Source organism: Protomyctophum bolini (assembly GCF_963924005.1).
Source record: "Protomyctophum bolini genome assembly, chromosome: 14".
Taxonomy (NCBI): Eukaryota; Metazoa; Chordata; class Actinopteri; order Myctophiformes; family Myctophidae; genus Protomyctophum; species Protomyctophum bolini.
The window spans coordinates 19,426,023-19,444,897 of NC_137875.1; the positions used below are offsets into that span (position 1 = coordinate 19,426,023).

Below are 18,875 nucleotides of genomic sequence, written 5' to 3' on the forward strand. Positions count from 1 at the left end.
AGCAGCTGCATGTCTCTGTGCCATAATCATATAAAAAATTGGCCCGGACGGTTAGGGTACAAGTCAGCTGCATGGACGGCGTGCCGCAGGTCCGACTCCCGAGCCCGACGGCTTTAGCCACGTGTCACTATCCATATCTCTCCCCCATTCCTGTATATCTACTGTTCGCTATCGATGAAGGCATAAAAAGCCCCCAAAACAAATCGTTTTTCAAAAATATTTTTCGGCCAAATACAACAAGACTTGTAGTGTTGGGGGGGTGTCAGCTAGGTCAGGAGGTAACAGGTGGTACACGGCCAAAACAGTTTGAGGGGACCTCTGCTTGGAGTCCAGTCTACTACATTGTCCAGGTCACCACAATTAAATTGAAATCACACTTGTGTGAAGTGAGGGAGGCCCGCTCTGACTGACACATGACCCCACGTGGTGGTGGCTTTACAGCATTAAGTATACAATGCTTACGAGTTGTATATTTTCTTTCCTTCCTCCGTTCATATATTTCTTCTATGAATTCTCTGTTGCTCTTTCAATTTCTCATTTCTCGGGAAGCTTTTTCCACATTGGTTACAGTTGTATTGTATTGTTTATTTGCTTCTTCCGTGAAGTTCCGTCATGTCTCGTTTCTTTCTTATATCAGTTCTCTGGTGTAGTTTCAATTCATCGTTTCTCGTGAAGCTTTTTCCACATTGGTTACAGATGTAACCAATGTGGATGCTTGCGGAACTCGACTACGTCTCGTTCCTGACCGCATCACTGTCGTGGCAATAATCACGTTAAACCACACCCTCTCGTGTAATATTGCTTGTTTAGACTAGTCATTGGTTAGACCAGTCATTAGTCCTACAACTACAACCCGTCTCAAACCCTCACCCTAAACCTAACCTTAACCCATGTCTAACCAATGACTAGTCTAAACTAAGTATGCACCCCACCCCATCATTTTATGCCATTCTACCTCAATGTGATGTAGCTTGTTTCTCATCTATTGCAGTGGCACATGCACAGGATACACACCACTCTACAGAGAAGCCCCTGATTCAGTGCTACAAGTGTGGAGAGCCATGTAAGGGGGAGGTTCTGCGGGTGCAGAACAAGCACTTCCACCTTAAGTGCTTCACCTGTAAAGGTACGTACGACGTGCTTACATTTGCAGAATGGAGATCGGTCATGCATTCATTTATTTCTATATTGCATATTATATATTTATATATATTATAATTGTCAGGGGCGTTGAATGCTTTTCACATGGGTGCTGAAATGGGTCGGAAAATGCAAAATAAAAGTCTGATGCAGAGCATCGGTAGCTAGTACTGCTTAGTACAGTACATACAGTAGACCACATAATTGCACAGAGTTTGTTTGCAGACAGCACCTGTGTTGTTGCGCCAGTGTAGACTCTACACTGACGATGTATTGAGCGCAATGGATCACAATGGAAACGAGCAATATTTAAAAGTTATGATAAAGTGGAGTGTGCGTTCTAAGACTTCTACTGGTTCTACCGAGTGAAGACCCACCCGCTGCCCTTCTAGGGCTTCTACTGGTTCTACCAAGTGAAGACCCGCCCCGCTGCCCTTCCCGCCAATAGCATTCGTTTCCATTTGCAAAAAGTGGCTTCAAAACGGGTCTGTGGAAACCAATGGGTACCTGACAGATCCCTTCTTTTTTACAGTCTACTAGTCCTTACCAGTTCGAATATATGAACACCAAATTATATAGGGATGGGCACCAAATGAATGTTATTATTAGGCAGGTGGGCCGCCGACCCCCAAGTCTCTCTCACACATACATGCACGCACATGCGCGCGCCGCCATGGCCCAGGCCGGTTCAATATGTTTTTAACCAACACACAGACGTAAAGGGTGTTCAATAGCACTGATTTATGCAACAAAAGAAACCCTCAAAAATGGAGTTAGGTGGTTTCCTCCTGACAGCAACGATATTATATGAAATATGGCCCCCTGGAGTGCGGAAATGTAGTGGCCCTCTCCATCATCAAAGTTGCCCACTCCGGGTATACTGTAGAGTAGACAAACAATGTAATGATAACAGTTACTTGCGGTGTCACTGACAAGCACTACTAACATGAATGTTACACATTATGAGATTAAATAAAGCACTGGATGTCAAAGTGGGATCAGGGGACCCTTAGGGGGAGTGTGATGCAGCAGCATAGAACAGATTTGGAAGCATGTGACAAGCTACCAACCAGTCTGTAAAGGACACAGTGTGGCCTTGCCATTCCCATTCCTGTCTATGTGTGATCAACTAGGGATAAGTGCTGGATTTATCCAATTAGTATGGCATCCAGACTGCAATGTAGACATGGATGTCACCAGACAAAACTATTTGACGGTACAAATCCTTCTGTCTTTTTGTTTGTCTATGTTTCCCGATGGATTTCCTGCATTCTGGCATGATGGGGCCTTTAGCCGCACACGAACAGCCGAGCAGGCTGACTCTCTGAACCTGTTTGGCTGAGGTCCTTGCAGTTAATCTGTGACTGGACTGTTATATAGATAGCTAAAGTTGCCAGAGGTCCAGAATAACATAAGCACCACATGCAGAGATTAGAACCTAATTATCTCCCGGGGCGAGTGGATGGACATGCCATTGCAACCTTTTGTGTTTGAAAAAAAGGAAGCAGGCACGACTCAAACTTGTCTCAATCTCTTTGAACATTTTACCGGGTGCGCGGTCAGGAAGTCACTTGAAGAAGGAGAATACCAGCACACACGGAATAGTCCTTTATTGTTTCATTTTTAGTAAGGTATGCTGCAAGCAACACAACAACAAACGCGTTTCGGCCAACGTTCGTTGTATATGCTGTAAACAAAGTGTCACCTTTATACTGGTATCGGTGCGACACCATCCCCTGTCCGGGTCAATACAAACAACATACAACCAGCTGAACCTAAAAGTGCAATCACAATTAACAGAAAAGAGTTAATGTAGAATGAAACCTTTAAAAAATGAACATATCCCCTGCCAGATTCTCATTTAGATCTTAGTTGGAAAAGCAAAGTTCATCGCTTGTTCCCAGTGCTGTTGAGTGTTGACTGCATTAGTTTAAATTATAACTGTACTGATCACGTCATTTTTAATTGATCAGAATTTTTCTTTTCATGATTAATGTGAAATACATGCAGGTCCGTTGGCAGCTTATCTTTGAGGTCTGAGTGAGTCTGAACCATTCTCTCATACAAATTCTTCTCTTTTCGACCTGCAATTTGTCCTTGTCTGAGACCAGACTATCCAAGACGGTTGCGTCGTCCACCTCATGTTTGATGTCGTTCAAATAGAGTAGGCATGTGTCAGTGGAATGAGATGGTATGAGCCAGATTGGAATTTGTACATTCGTTTTTAGTGTTAGTGTAACATCAGCACAGAGCACAGTGCAGTAAAGACTACGGTGTAGCACATGCACAGGTGCATGATGAGCCAATAGTCCGACAACCAATAGTCCGACAACCAATAGTCCGACAACCAATAGTCTGACAACCAATAGGATATTGTCATGGCCAGGGGCCTTGTTTTGTTGAAATCTCTGTCTTGTTAACAGATGTCACTATAGTCAACATAGACATTCACGCATCCTTACACTGGACACTAACCCCATAAGCCGAGAGGACAAACACCCTTTGCATGAAATGTATACATAGACCTGCAAGATGTGGTCTTGTGCATAATTTATCATCGTGCTAAGTTATGCTTGGCTCATGCTTTCTCATCATGCATTTTCCAGATAAACATGTTCATGCCACATGTAATAATTGTTGCTGAGAGGACTGATATTAGCTCAGGTGGCAATAGCCAAACAGCAGTGGTGAAAAGTAACGAGTACATTCTACTTTTGTCACTTAAGTACATGTTGCAATGCCAATACTTTTGTACTTTCACTCAAGTACATTTTGAATGCCAGACTTTTACTTGTAACGAGTATTTCTATAGTATTGATACTTCCACTTAAGTAAAAAATGTGAGTACTTTTCCCACCACTGCCAAACAGTTCCACGCCAGCATAGTTCCACTGCAGCAAGCCGTCAACTCTATTAGGTTAAAACTAATCTCATCATCCCTGAGCCCTAATGCAATTAAATCTGATTCCTCTACCACCCCCACACCCCCCCCCCCCCCCCCCCCCAAACACACACACGTTCATTCATCCCCAGGATGGAGCACGACGACTCATTACATAAGAAGTATACCGTCATTTCAAACAACACAATATCATAGCCATCCGTCCATGTGTTATAGACACGTTTTTCTTTTCTACAACTATTCATTCATTAAAAAAACATTTTCAAACTGGTGTACATATTTTGTCCAAACGCACTGGTACACATTATGTTTATAGTTACGTGATCAAGACAGATCTGTCCCATTTTATTCATATTTGGTTGCGACCTGTGCTCCAAGGAGCACTTATTATAGTTATTCTTTTAGAAATGTAGACAAACAAATAGCTCAATTAGCTACAAACTAAAGTACAAACTTTTTTTAGAAGAATGAAATCATTGACCTATGCAGCGTAGACAGGAATAACCCACTGTTCATTTGTATGTGTTGTAGTACGATCCTGTATGTTTGTTTATTTGACACCATTTGAAGCTTTGCAATTAATATGGTGGAACACTTTTTTTACAGCATGGCTCTGCTGGAGTTTAGCTGTGTTTAAGACAGTGGTTTTCAACCCTTTGTATTCAGCATTTGAGCCACCACGGACCACCGTTTGATGAAATTTAGCATCTCAGACCCACAACTTAGAATATTTTGTTATCGGAGAGATATAACAGGCAAATGTTGATCGAAATAACAATTCTTCTACATTCTCTAATTGTGTACATTTCTTGTAAGTTAAGTAATGCAGATGTTTAACAATAATTTAACTCTTGAGAGTAAAACGAGGGTCCATTTGGTTTCATGTTAAACTCTCAAGGGCTAAAGGGGCAAACCACAAATTTTCAACATTGAACTATGTCATTAATATACCTAGATGTTGTGTGTGGATATAATTAAACAAAAAGTCCCCACCTTCTATTTAGCCTAGAACTGGAGGTCTAGAACCTGGGGTCATGTGATTAGGGACATCACAAAGATGTACTCTTTGGTGAGTGGTTTGCCCCTTTGAGGTTACCAACTCTCAGTTTAGCTGGGGACCACCTGGAACCCCCTCAGGGACCACTGGCGGTCCCCGGACCACTGGTATAAGAGGTTCGCTCTGTCTGTGTGTCTTGTCTCACAAACCGAACCATTGGACAGAGCAGGTGTCATATACAGCAGCGCCGTTTAGATGAGAGTTGTGACAACTCTGTTCACTTCATGGGGCTTCAGTCCAATGGCGGCTTTTCTACATAGACTTTTATTGGCGAAGTGTGACAAAGTCCTGGTCCGGAAGTTGGCCCAGCTTTAATGATCTTAAATCCTTTATTTTAGATTGTGTTTTAGTAATAGTAGCCTACAACATAAACATTACAGAGACTTTAGTTGTCACTATGCAATACTTTATAACAGTTGCCTAAAATTGCTGATATTTGCGCCGCCCTCGTTGAAAACAATGTATTTCAGGGGCACGGTGGCACAGTTGGTAGTGCTGTCGCCTCACAGCTAGAAGGTCCTGGGTTCGATTACTGCTCGGGGCGCTGTGGGTGCTGGTGGCATGTTTCCTCCTCCGCATCATCAGTCCCCATACCCGAGGTGGGGTTGGCCCATAGTTGGCCCATACATTTCGGCCATTTGAAAATAACAGATCTACAAGCTCACAATGCGGCGCGATGCGTTGCGACACATTTGTGAGCTTGTGAGCCTGTCTGAACGGACTCCCGCTCTGATGGGACGTAAGTATGTGTTTGTTTGTGTGGTGCCTTATGGGGTATTAGTGGGTTGTTTTATACTGTTACAAGCAGAAAACCTGCTGTTGCCAGCGTTGCAGCGGTGCTGATATCGTTTTGATCGATAAGCGTGTTCAGGTTTCTGTACCCGGCATATCTTGTGGGTGAAATAGTCTCTCTTTCTCTCACTCCCTCTCCCTCCCCTCTTGCACTCTGTCTCTCTCACTCTAGTTGAGCAATGCTGTCGGGCATGTCCATATTTGGGCAAAATCCGCCCACTACAGACAGAAAAGCACACACAATTAGATTTTTTAAATAGTAGATCACAATATAATGGCACCAGCATAATGCTGTTTCTCTATTTGTCCCTGCTGGGACACGCCTGCTTTGCCTATAAGCCCAGCAGGCAGTCGAGTGGGCGGATTGTATTGAGTGTACAGTCTGACGTACAGTAAGGTGTCGGGGGTGGTTCTCAACGGTGAAACTTCCCGCTTTAGTTTCACCAACATGAGATGCAGATCCTTCACCACAAGCAGCCAGCTTCGCCTCTGAACACAGCATTGTGATCTGCGTGGCTTTGTTCACAACCTGCACACACAGCAACTTTATATTGATATCTAGCTAGCTATATAGATTGGAAAGGAGCGTAGGAGACCACACCATTATTAGACTCTCGGCTCTTGACAAAAACGCCAATGTTAATGTAACCACAGCTCAAACTAGAGGCCTATGTCTCGTTTCAAATATATCCCAAAGAACCTTTAGATTGTTCTCCTAATAGGCACAATAGTACACACAATCGTATCTGAACATCTATCTATCTACGTAGGTCTTTCGCTTTTATGAATGACAACAATCGTAGGTATAGCTTACCAATACCAAGGCCCTGTACATATCAGGGAGTGAAGAGTTATGAGGCCCAAAGGTAAACTTGTCAAGGGGTCATAGGTCAATACTACTACTTGAGTGACTAGCCAAAAGGTGAAAGGTCATGAGTTCTGCAGTTCTTCATGAGGACAACTTCAGAGTGAGGAAAGTGAGGCAACATAATTTCATGTTATTTTATATTTTAAATATTTTTTTTAATTTAAGTTTACTCCTCTGGCAGCAGTCATTGAAAGGTGTAATAATTTGTACTTATCCAGAGCAAGCATATACATATTGCACGGTTGCAGTAAATGGCCTAGTCAACAAAATGCAGGGTAAATGCTTGTGTACTGTAAATGTGCAGAGTGCAAAGAAATCATTTAAGTGCTATAAGGTCAAGAGGAATCAACCTGGTATCAACTGTCATCTGTCTTTGTGGACAAGCAAACATTGTATATTTAGCTACTGTAAATAACATACCATACATAGTAGCATACAATTTACAATTTAGGCATTTAGCAGATGCTCTTAATCCAGAGCGATTTACAATAAGCAAGAACAAAAAACCATGGCAATACATCACATACATAAAAAGTAGTTATCATGAAACATGCATAAGCTAAGGCGTAACAGTGGAATATCTATGTAATGAAACTATATAAACTATACATACAGTATATACTATGAAGTGCTATGACTACATAAAATGCAATTATAGTGCTGTCTACGTAATGTAACATGCTATATACATGCTACATGCAGTATAAAATGCTAAGTCATAAAGTTCTATCTAAGGGGCTAGGGTAAGTGCTACGAGCCATGATGGAGTCTGAAAAGGTGGGTTTTCAGACTATGGCGGAAGTGCATTCAATAGTTTTGGAGCCAGGAGGGAGAAGAGTTTGGGACGTGTGGAGCGTTGTCCCGGCGTTTTTAGTGAAGGCACCTCCAGCTTCCCCGCGTTGGCCGATCTGAGTGCGCGGGAGGGTTTGTAGGGTTCGATCATACTTGCAAGATATGGGGGAGCCATACCTTTGGTTGCTTTGAATGCCAGCATCAGAGTTTTGTATTCTGTGCGGGCAGCGACCGGGAGCCAATGGAGGGAGTGGAGAAGGGGGGAGACGTGTGAGAATTTTGTCTGGTTGAAGACCAAGTGAGCTGCGGCATTTTGGATCAGTTTGAGAGGCTTAAGTGCACATGCCGGTAGGTCAGCATATGGAAAAAGTAACCAACAGTGATACAAGGGAATAAGTACTGTCAAGGTGTGAGGTAGAGCCTGAAGAGGTGAGTTCTCAAATGGGGAGCGAAGCCTAATAATGCATCGCATTCGCAATGTATTGTGAGCTTGTAGGTCTGTTATTTTCAGCGCATGACACCGTCGTGCAACAACGTATTTGGGCTGACTCTTCAGTCCTGTGTTACACTAGCTGATCTAGTGAGTGAGAAAGGATGTAGGGGCAGATCATGTCCTGAAAGTAGCCTAATTAAGGGGGTGCCATTACCCATGACCTTGATTAACCTTGTAGGATGTATGTCATCATTGTTTTCAGTTGGATGCAGGCAGCAATCGAATGCCAGTGATGAGAACACACTACACACTACACAGGCATGTAAAACATTTAGTGAGGCATATTCTTCTTCTTGCTCAGTAATTACTAACATTATAATAGTAAACATTCATTCAATTGATTGTTTATTTTGTGCTTCTGCCTTCACCTGTCTTTCATGTCTTCGTAGATGTCAAGGTTGTGCTTGAATTGAAGGAAGCGTGTAGAAAGGCAGTGTAAAAATAGGCGTTATTGAAGGCCAGTTAGCACTTATCAGGAACAACGGTACAAGGCCATTTCCTGGAATAGACGATTGTAAGTGATGAACAATTAATTCCTACGACAACAATGAAAAGACCTTGGACGTTCCAGTGTCGATCAATCCAACACGTACGGTGCAAAGACCTTTTTGAAAGGCTGTTATTTTTGTTTGTGTGGTTCAAGGTTCAAGGTTGTCTTTATTTGTCTCCCTAAGGAGAAATTTGTCTTGGAGACAGAGTCACAGCTATATACAAATAAGTTATCGTTGCTGTCAAGAGGAAAACCCATAACTAAAAAAATCTGAGATATTCCCTTGATAAAGTGCAACTAGTCAATGAAGTGCATCTAGTCAGTTATGGTTGCTGCCATTTGGCAATCTCTGATTGAGCATTTTGATTGACAGGGGAACAAAGGAGTGTTTAAATCCCCTGAGAGGAGGCTGATGAAATTGATCAAAGCATATTTCACTGATTCGGTCACTAAAGCATTAAACCATAATGGAAGCACAGAACATGGAGTATTTTTTAAGATTTCAGCCAGCATCCACTTAAAGAGGTTATGCCGTGATTTATTTTCCCCCCTAAAACACATGATCATCAGGTACTATATGATCGATCATACTAAGAGAAAGATTTATTTCCCCCAAAAAGTGTACAGAAAGTGTTAAAATTGTGTTTCCCACCACCAGTTCGTTAACTGTGCCTGGTTTTCAGGTTGGTGGTGATCCACCTGAACTGAAACCGCACCCACAGCTGTCGTTGCATGTTAAAGGGGGAGGGGTTTGGGGAGGGGATGATATTGTGATGTCACAATAATGTGTGTATTTCGATTGGGCCTTTTGACTCACAGGAAGAAAACAAAAATACACAGGGAAGACAAGACATTTCAATATTCTAACCACACCTGAGGGTCTATTAGAGTAATGTTAACTCCATAGACACATACAAAACACCTGGGGGTCTATTAGAGTAATGTTAACTCCATAGACACATACAAAACACCTGGGGGTCTATTAGAGTAATGTTAACTCCATAAACACATACAAAACACCTGGGTAGACCCCCAGGTGTTAGAGTAATGTTAACTCCATAGACGCATACAAAACACCTGGGGGTCTATTAGAGTAATGTTAACTCCATAGACACATACAAAACACCTGGGGGTCTATTAGAGTAATGTTAACTCCATAGACGCATACAAAACACCTGGGGGTCTATTAGAGTAATGTTAACTCCATAGACACATACAAAACACCTGGGGGTCTATTAGAGTAAAGTTAACTCCATAGACACATACAAAACACCTGGGGGTCTATTAGAGTAATGTTAACTCCATAGACGCATACAAAACACCTGGGGGTCTATTAGAGTAATGTTAACTCCATAGACACATACAAAACACCTGGGGGTCTATTAGAGTAATGTTAACTCCATAGACGCATACAAAACACCTGGGGGTCTATTAGAGTAATGTTAACTCCATAGACACATACAAAACACCTGGGGGTCTATTAGAGTAATGTTAACTCCATAGACACATACAAAACAACTGCACATACAAAAAAACGGCACACCATCTTGAAAGTATTCACTAGCATTCACTACTACCGGTTTCACATTTTAACAAAATGTACTGCATTGATGCGCTGGCCGCTGGGGGATGTTGAATGGCTGGAAAGGACCCCAGATGATCTGACTAACATTGTGTGTGTGTGGTCTGTGCAGTGTGTGGCTGTGACCTTGCCCAGGGGGGCTTCTTCATGAAGAATGGAGAGTATCTGTGCACCCTGGACTACCAGCGCATGCACGGCACACGCTGCAACGGCTGTGGAGACTTTGTGGAGGGCGAGGTGGTCACAGCGCTGGGCAAGACCTACCACCCTGCCTGTTTCGTCTGCACCATTTGCAAGTAAGTTAAACTTGAGTAAAAGTACAAAAGTATCGGCATCAAAATGTACTTAAAGTACTAAAAGTAAAAGTACTCGTATTGCAGAATGTCCCATTTCACAAGTTCAAAATGTGTAAATATCTTTTCAAAATATAGCCGATCTACAAGTTCACAACGTAGATCTTGTAGATCTGCTATTTTCAAAAGGCCGAAATGTATGGGGGGGTTTTCTAATCAAAATCTACAAAGTAACTAGTAACTAAAGTTTTCAAATAATTGTAGTGGAGTAAAAGTACAAGTACAAGTACAAATACCTCAAAACAAATGTAAGATTTTTTTGGGGGGCTTTATTGCTTTCAGTTTCAAGTGAAGACTGACAGGAAAGAGGGAGAGAGAGAAGGGGAGAGACATGCAGCAAAGGTCGTCATGAATGGGACTCGAACACGAACGCTGTCAGGCCGGAGCCTATATGTGGCATGTGCCTGGACCACTAGGCCAGTGGGTGCCCCAAATACCTCAAAATTGTAGGCTACTTAAGTACAGTACTTAAGTAAATCTACTGAGTTACTTTACTTACTGTATAACATGTAAGCTGATTGATCTTTGTAAGGTGCTCTCTCGTGATTGGATCAAATTTGTATAATGAAAATGTACAGATTCTTTCTATTTAAGACCTGAAGAGATGGGGACACCCTGTTAATAAACAAACACGGATAGCAATGATATTAGAACAGTGACTTAAGTGGGGTCCAGGGAACTCGGTATTCCTTGAGAGGGTTCTAAATGAATGCTTACAGGAGTTTGAGAACCACTGTATATGCATTATCTATTGAGCTTTTATTTCATTTTTCACTTCCACCCTCAATCAATAATCTCCTTTAGTGGCTCTGGTGATAATGGGTTACATGTTGATAATTTCCGCAGACGACCGTTCCCTGCTGGGGACAGGGTGACATTCAATGGGAAGGACTGTCTGTGTCAATACTGTGTCCAGCCCATGTCTCCAGGACCCAAGGACATCACTGCTTCCAGCAGTAAGTACTGGCAGTATCTGTTACCAAAGCACTTCACATGCCTGTGTACAAATGCAACCCAATGTGGTTTACACTTACAACATTTGGGATTTGTATACTGTTTGAGTTAACATATTGGTTATTGGGGTGAGTGTCCACCCTGGCGGAGACTATAGGGCGGTCAGGGTTTGATCCCTTGTCAAGTCATACCACAGACTATAAAAATGGTACCCGGTGCCTCCCTGCTTGGCACTGAGCATCAAGAGTTCGATTGGGGTAAGACGAGGCAAGGCAAGGCGAGTTTATTTGTATAGTACATTTCAATAACAAGGCTTTACATACAACATGGAACAAAACAAACCCATTTTAACAGGACATTAAGATGGAGAAGTTACCTTAATAGGAAACACCTATAGGACACAGAACTAAACCACAACATAATATTATTTGAATTACAGTCAAAATACAAAAGAAAAATCAATAAAAGTTTTTTGGCTGTAATTTAAAATATGTTCGTTCCAGATATGTGAACGCTGCTTTTCCATGTTTAGTTCTTATTCTAGTTGGTTCATGATCAGGAGTTTGATCAGAATGGTGTAGTGCACAAGATCAGAAAGGCCATAAACCATTCAATATTTTGACAATCCATTATTTGAAACACAGGGAGCCATGTAAAGATGTAAGAACTGGTGTGATATGCTCCACTTTCTTTAGCAGCAAGGACTCCAGTTGTCTGGTAGATCTTTAGGGAGATCTGTAAAGGCTGGCCTGACAGTCTAGTCAAGTCCACTGACAATGAATGCATCTAAATCTTGTTGAGACATACAGTAAATCCTTTAATCTGCTATACACTCACTGTATTAGTCTTATAGTCGTATATAGTATTAGTCGACGAAATCAACACTGTCACCAGCCATGTTCCTTCATGAAGAACACAAAGACCCTGCCCTACTAAATTATGCATGGACGTGCATTTCCTCTCCTCTGGAGCAGCCAGGGAATGTGCACACCAGCAAACCCCTCCTCTATCTCATCCAATCCTGTGTTCATTCTCTCTCCCCATCGTTCCTGCACAAACTCTTTTTCTACTTGTATTCCCCCATTCCTGTCTCTCTCCATCCTTATCTTTCTTTCTCCATGTCTATCCCTCTCTCTCTCTCTCTCTCTCTCTCTCTCTCTCTCTCTCCCCATGCATGTCTCCCCCTCTCTCCCTTCTCTTGTCCATCCCTCTCTCCCCCCCATATAGGAGAGAGAGAGAGAGAGGCTCTCCCTCTCTCCCTCTCTCTTACTTCTAGCCTTTCCCCCCTACAGTATGTCTCTCTTATTCTGACTTTCTCTGTCTCTCTCTCTCCATCCCTCCCTCTCTTTATTTATTTATTTTCTCCCCCCTTCACCTTTCCCTCATGTCTCTCTGTCTCTCTGTCTCTCTCTCTCTCTTCCATATCTCCCGCCCTCTCCTCCTCACTTTCTTCTCGCTCCCTCTCTCTTTTCTCTCCCTCCCTCCCTGTCTCTTTATTTCTCTCTCTCTCTCTCTCTCTCTCTCTCTCTCTCTCTCTCTCTCTCTCTCTCTCTCTCTCTCTCTCTCTCTCTCTCTCTCTCTCTCTCTCTCTCTCTCTCTCTCTCTCTCCCCCTCACACTTTCTCTCCCCATGTCTCCCCCTCTCCTCTACCCCCCCCCCCTCTCTCCACTGTTTTGTCTCCCTGTTGGCTGCTGGAGAGGCTTTTAGAAGCATGGTCACCTATAAATAAGGCATGCTGATTCTTCTCACGTCATCGACATCATGGCAGCCTCGTGTATTCCTTACGTAGCTGACAACGTTCCCAGTGGGCTGCTCATGCTTTCATCCTCTATTCATGAAAGCAGACTTGACAGAAAGATTGTTCATTTAAAACCTATACATGCTCTTGTGCTTTTAGAGCCTCGGGTTTCTACTTAAGGACAATGCTTTGCAACTGTCAGCAATGTCACTTACTACCCTCTATTGCCATCTAGTGTCATGGAGCTGAACTGGCCAGAGGATATGTAGTAGCATTAATTTTTTCATGATATATTTTTAGGTGCACACGATCAGTGTGCAATAAATTGCCTCAAATATTTGTATTTTATGTGCCAAGTATGCCTGGCTGGCGTGTTTGGTTGAAATATTGCCTCTATAAAAGGGAGAATTATTCTTGTGTGCAATTCTTTTTTACACCTCCAGTACGGTATTCAATGTGTGGCCAAGTCTTGTACTATATACAGTAGATGTATATTTATAGATGATGCTGCTGATTGTAAGTCCTGGCTAACCCATTAACACCTAGAAACACATCTGTGTCACCTTAGCTTTTAACCACTTTAACCATTATTTTAAAGAACTTTTAAAGAAATAGCAGATACAAGCTCATAACACAGCACGAGTGCCGCGCTGTGAGCTTGTAGATCTGCTATTTTTATATTTAACTCAAATATTTGCTTCAAACTATGTGGAGGTGACCACGGCCAAATCCACATGATTCTGGAGGTTCTTGACACGGAAATGGTTTGACCACCACTGACATAGAAACATAGGTTTTTCAGAAAACTGTCAGGATTTAGAAGACATTTCTTAGAATCTGGTCTCAGGTCTTAATGGTCTTAACTACAGTGTGTTGCATGTGTGCTTTTTGCAGACTGTGCAGGATGCGGTCGAGACATCAAGAATGGACAGGCTCTCCTGGCCCTGGACAGACAGTGGCACCTGGGCTGCTTCAAGTGTAAGGCCTGCGGAAAAGTCCTGACTGGTGAATACATCAGCAAGTAAGTAGTACGTATTGTACGTACTGTACGTATGCAGGCCTGAAGAGTAAAGAGTCAAAACGTACTGCACTGTGTAACCTTAACTGTGCACTGTGCAACCTTAACTGTGCACTGTGTAACCTTAACTGTGCACTGTGCAACCTTAACTGTGCACTGTGTAACCTTAACTGTGCACTGTGCAACCTTAACTGTGCACTGTGTAACCTTAACTGTGCACTGTGCAACCTTAACTGTGCACTGTGTAACCTTAAATGTGCACTGTGTAACCTTAAATGTGCACTGTGCAACCTTAACTGTGCACTGTGCAACCTTAACTGTGCACTGTGTAACCTTAAATGTGCACTGTGCAACCTTAACTGTGCACTGTGCAACCTTAACTGTGCACTGTGTAACCTTAAATGTGCACTGTGCAACCTTAACTGTGCACTGTGCAACCTTAACTGTGCACTGTGTAACCTTAACTGTGCACTGTGCAACCGTAACTGTGCACTGTGCAACCTTAACTGTGCACTGTGCTATGGGGAGAAATTTGTCTCAAATGTTTTTACAAATGTTCCATGATTTACAAATGTGTTTCCAAGATTTACAAATGTGTTTCCAAGATTTACAAATGTGTTTACAAGATTTGCAAATGTTTTTCCACGATTTACAAATGTATTTCGTATTTTTACAAAAAATATATAGATTTGTGTGTGCGTTTATCCTAAAATACCATTTGTAAATCCTCAATTCTGCGTGTGAATTGTAAATCTGCATTTGGCATTCCTTTTTCCTGTTGAATCATTTTGAGACAAACGTCACGCTTTTTTATGATAATTTTCACAAATGTATTGTCCTATCCACAAAAAAACGTGTAACTTGTAAGTTGGCATTTAAATACATTTTTACAAATATATGACAATTAAAAATATATATATATATACTTGCAGGCGCATGTATCATAAAATATAATTTGTAAAATCAACTCTGTGTGTCAGAGTTGATGATTTGTGGATTTTCTCAATGCATTTGTGACTCCAGCCACTTGTGGATTTTCTCAATGCATTTGTGACTCCAGCCACTTGTGGATTTCTCAAAGCATTTGTGAAACCAGCACAAGGTAAAAATGTCTCAAAAAGGCGATTGGCTGCCTCGTTGCTAGGCTGCCTCTAAGCCAATGGGAGACTTACCATAAATCCCATAGTCTGAAGTCTTCAGACTATGGGATTTATGGCAGTCCAAGTTCCAGTAGATGAGTTGGATGCTCATTCATTATTGAGATCCTTGGTCGTCCAGTTCCACACTGTATTTCAAGTTGGACTGGTGTTGGAGGATGTTGTTGATACTCTCATGGTCTGAACTGCAGTGCGCACAATTGTGTTAATGCCTCTCCAACCTCCTGGGACACCGGAACCTGCTGTGACACAATATCAATGAAAACTATTTTCCTGTGCATGTATGCAAATTACAGGTAGTCCACATCCAGGGGTGCTTACTGGAGAGAATGTGACACCCTGTCATAATTTCCAAGACCTGATGTCTAAGCAATTCCTACAATGCAAAAATAATAGGACAAATTTGGTGAGAGGAGCCAGGCTTTTACAATAAGGTCATAAGTGTCAGTATAATATTATGACGTCAGTATCACAGTCAGTGACATGTCAGTGTCATATCACAATCAATCATGTCATCACGGTCAGTATCATGATAAGTATCTGGAAACAAGTCCACAGCAAAAGGATTTCAGTTCAACCACTTTAACCCCCTATGTACAAGCTCACTATTGCTATGCCACATAGCACACTCTCCATTTCCATTATGTTATGTAGTGACTAAATAAGAATAACAAGTCATAACAGACCTGTGCAGAAATCTCACGTTTATGAACATCAATCTAAAGTTTGTTTTGCTGCAGCCTCTGCCTTGTAGCTCACAGTTTCACGTTGCTGTGTTTTATGATCTTCAGTCTGAAGATCATAAAGATCCTCCAAATGTTTTTATCTAAATGTTTCTGAAAATGGCAGATCTGCAAGCTCACAACTTGTGGTATATAGCAATAGTGAGCTTGTACATAGGGGGTTAAAGTGGTTGAACTGAAATCCTTTTGCTGTGGACTTGTTTCCAGATACTTATCATGATACTGACCGTGATGACATGATTGATTGTGATATGACACTGACATGTCACTGACTGTGATACTGACGTCATAATATTATACTGACACTTATGACCTTATTGTAAAAGCCTGGCTCCTCTCACCAAATTTGTCCTATTATTTTTGCATTGTAGGAATTGCTTAGACATCAGGTCTTGGAAATTATGACAGGGTGTCACATTCTCTCCAGTAAGCACCCCTGGATGTGGACTACCTGGAATTTGCATACATGCACAGGAAAATATTTTTCATTGATATTTTGTCACAGCATGTCCCAGGAGGTTGGAGAGGCAACAACATCCTCCAACACCAGTCCAACTTGAAATACAGTGTGGAACTGGACGACCAAGGATCTCAATAATGAATGAGCATCCAACTCATCTACTGGAACTTGGACTGCCATAAATCCCATAGTCTGAAGACGTCAGACTATGGGATTTATGGTAAGTCTCCCATTGGCTTAGAGGCAGCCTAGCAACGAGGCAGCCAATCGCCTTTTTGAGACATTTTTACCTTGTGCTGGTTTCACAAATGCATTGAGAAAATCCACAAGTGGCTGGAGTCACAAATGCATTGAGAAAATCCACAAGTGGCTGGAGTCACAAATGCATTGAGAAAATCCACAAATCATCAACTCTGACACACAGAGTTGATTTTACAAATTATATTTTATGATAAATGCGCCTGCAAGTATATATATATATATTTTTTTAATTGTCATATATTTGTAAAAATGTATTTAAATGCCAACTTACAAGTTACACGTTTTTTTGTGGATAGGACAATACATTTGTGAAAATTATCATAAAAAAGCGTGACGTTTGTCTCAAAATGATTCAACAGGAAAAAGGAATTCCAAATGCAGATTTACAATTCACACGCAGAATTGAGGATTTACAAATGGTATTTTAGGATAAACGCACACACAAATCTATATATTTTTTGTAAAAATACGAAATACATTTGTAAATCGTGGAAAAACATTTGCAAATCTTGTAAACACATTTGTAAATCTTGGAAACACATTTGTAAATCTTGTAAACACATTTGTAAATCATGGAACATTTGTAAAAACATTTGAGACAAATTTCTCCCCATACTGTGCAACCTTAAATGTGCACTGTGCAACCTTAACTGTGCACTGTGTAACCTTAACTGTGCACTGTGTAACCATAACTGAACCCAGATTGGAATGTGTTATACACATCCAATAAGATGAAAGATGTTTTTGTTTCTAAAAGTGTGTAAAAGTGTTTCACTATGAACTCATCAGTGTTTTTGATCTGCCCTGTCCTGTCTTGTCAGGGAGGGTGCCCCCTACTGTGAGAAGGACTACCAGATCCATTTTGGCGTCCAGTGTGAGGCGTGTCAACAGTTCATCACAGGGAAAGTGCTGGAGGTAAGCCAGTCACCACCAAGCAGCACATTTCATTGATCCCTCCCCCTCCAAGTCATGCAATTATGTGATTGGTTCAATGGTGCAGAGAGGAGCTCCTTTGTGTAGCATTCTAACACTTTTGACGTGCCATGGTACAACTGACATTGCACCTTCACATCATGCCTCCTAACTGACTGCTGCAAAAGGTAGGTCTGTGTTCTTAACACATGAGCACATTGTATAGCTATATTTTGGTCCTATATGATACTGGATGTTCACATAAAGCCTGGAATTGCGGGCAGTTATTCCAAAAATTGCACCCAATACACATCTTGGGTTTTCTGGCTCAAACTTAATCTGATTTGCCTGTGGATTGTGATGTAACAGTCCACAAATCCCGTGTGACATATCAATTTGCCAGCAGATGTCACTGTTGAGGGATTTTGCCTGTTTTCATTGCAGCTCAAAAGGCTTCAGAACACGCAGAGAAATCGCCAGACCCAGTTGTGTGGGTGTAATTGAGGTCATAAAACCTAAAAGAAAAACGAAAACAAATGTGTAATATGTGTCTGCTTTACGTGCAGGAACAGGACATTGCATAATACTGTAGCATTACAGTAATTGTGAAAGGTATATTTTGGCTTGAGAAATCTTTTTGCCAGTGAGCCAAACACACTGACATCAATGTCTGCCACAGCACTATACACATCATAGTATTACAGTACATGAAAACCTAAAAAACTACACATCATAGTATTACAGTACATGAGAACCTAAAAAACTACACATCATAGTATTACAGTACATGAGAACCTAAAAAACTACACATCATAGTATTACAGTACATGAGAACCTAAAAAACTACACATCATAGTATTACAGTACATGAGAACCTAAAAAACTACACATCATAGTATTACAGTACATGAGAACCTAAAAAACTACACATCATAGTATTACAGTACATGAGAACCTAAAAAACTACACATCATAGTATTACAGTACATGAGAACCTAAAAAACTACACATCATAGTATACATGAGAACCTAAAAAAGGTAATGTAAAGATTCAATTTGCCACATAACAATTATGACACTCTTATGTATGCATTATGAATGGTTAAAACAGTATACGCATAGCCACATACATATCTGTCCCACCCATATCTGTTTGTTTGTCT

At 41.4% G+C, this 18,875-nt stretch overlaps 1 protein-coding gene across 5 annotated transcripts in view; it reads left to right on the top strand.

The window, feature by feature from the left end:
* LOC308327868 (actin-binding LIM protein 1-like) overlaps positions 1-18,875 on the top strand; it is an 84,352-nt gene that overhangs the window by 28,940 nt on the left and 36,537 nt on the right. For all 5 annotated transcript variants that reach the window (XR_013965226.1, XM_080781442.1, XM_080781441.1 and 2 more), the window contains exons 2-6: positions 992-1,126; positions 10,229-10,412; positions 11,316-11,425; positions 14,056-14,182; positions 17,622-17,715. Coding sequence is in view for 4 of the 5 variants with exons in the window: in XM_080781442.1 (XP_080637568.1) it covers positions 992-1,126; positions 10,229-10,412; positions 11,316-11,425; positions 14,056-14,182; positions 17,622-17,715 (650 nt within the window). In the remaining variant the exon portion in view is untranslated. The remainder of the gene's footprint in view (positions 1-991; positions 1,127-10,228; positions 10,413-11,315; positions 11,426-14,055; positions 14,183-17,621; positions 17,716-18,875) is intronic.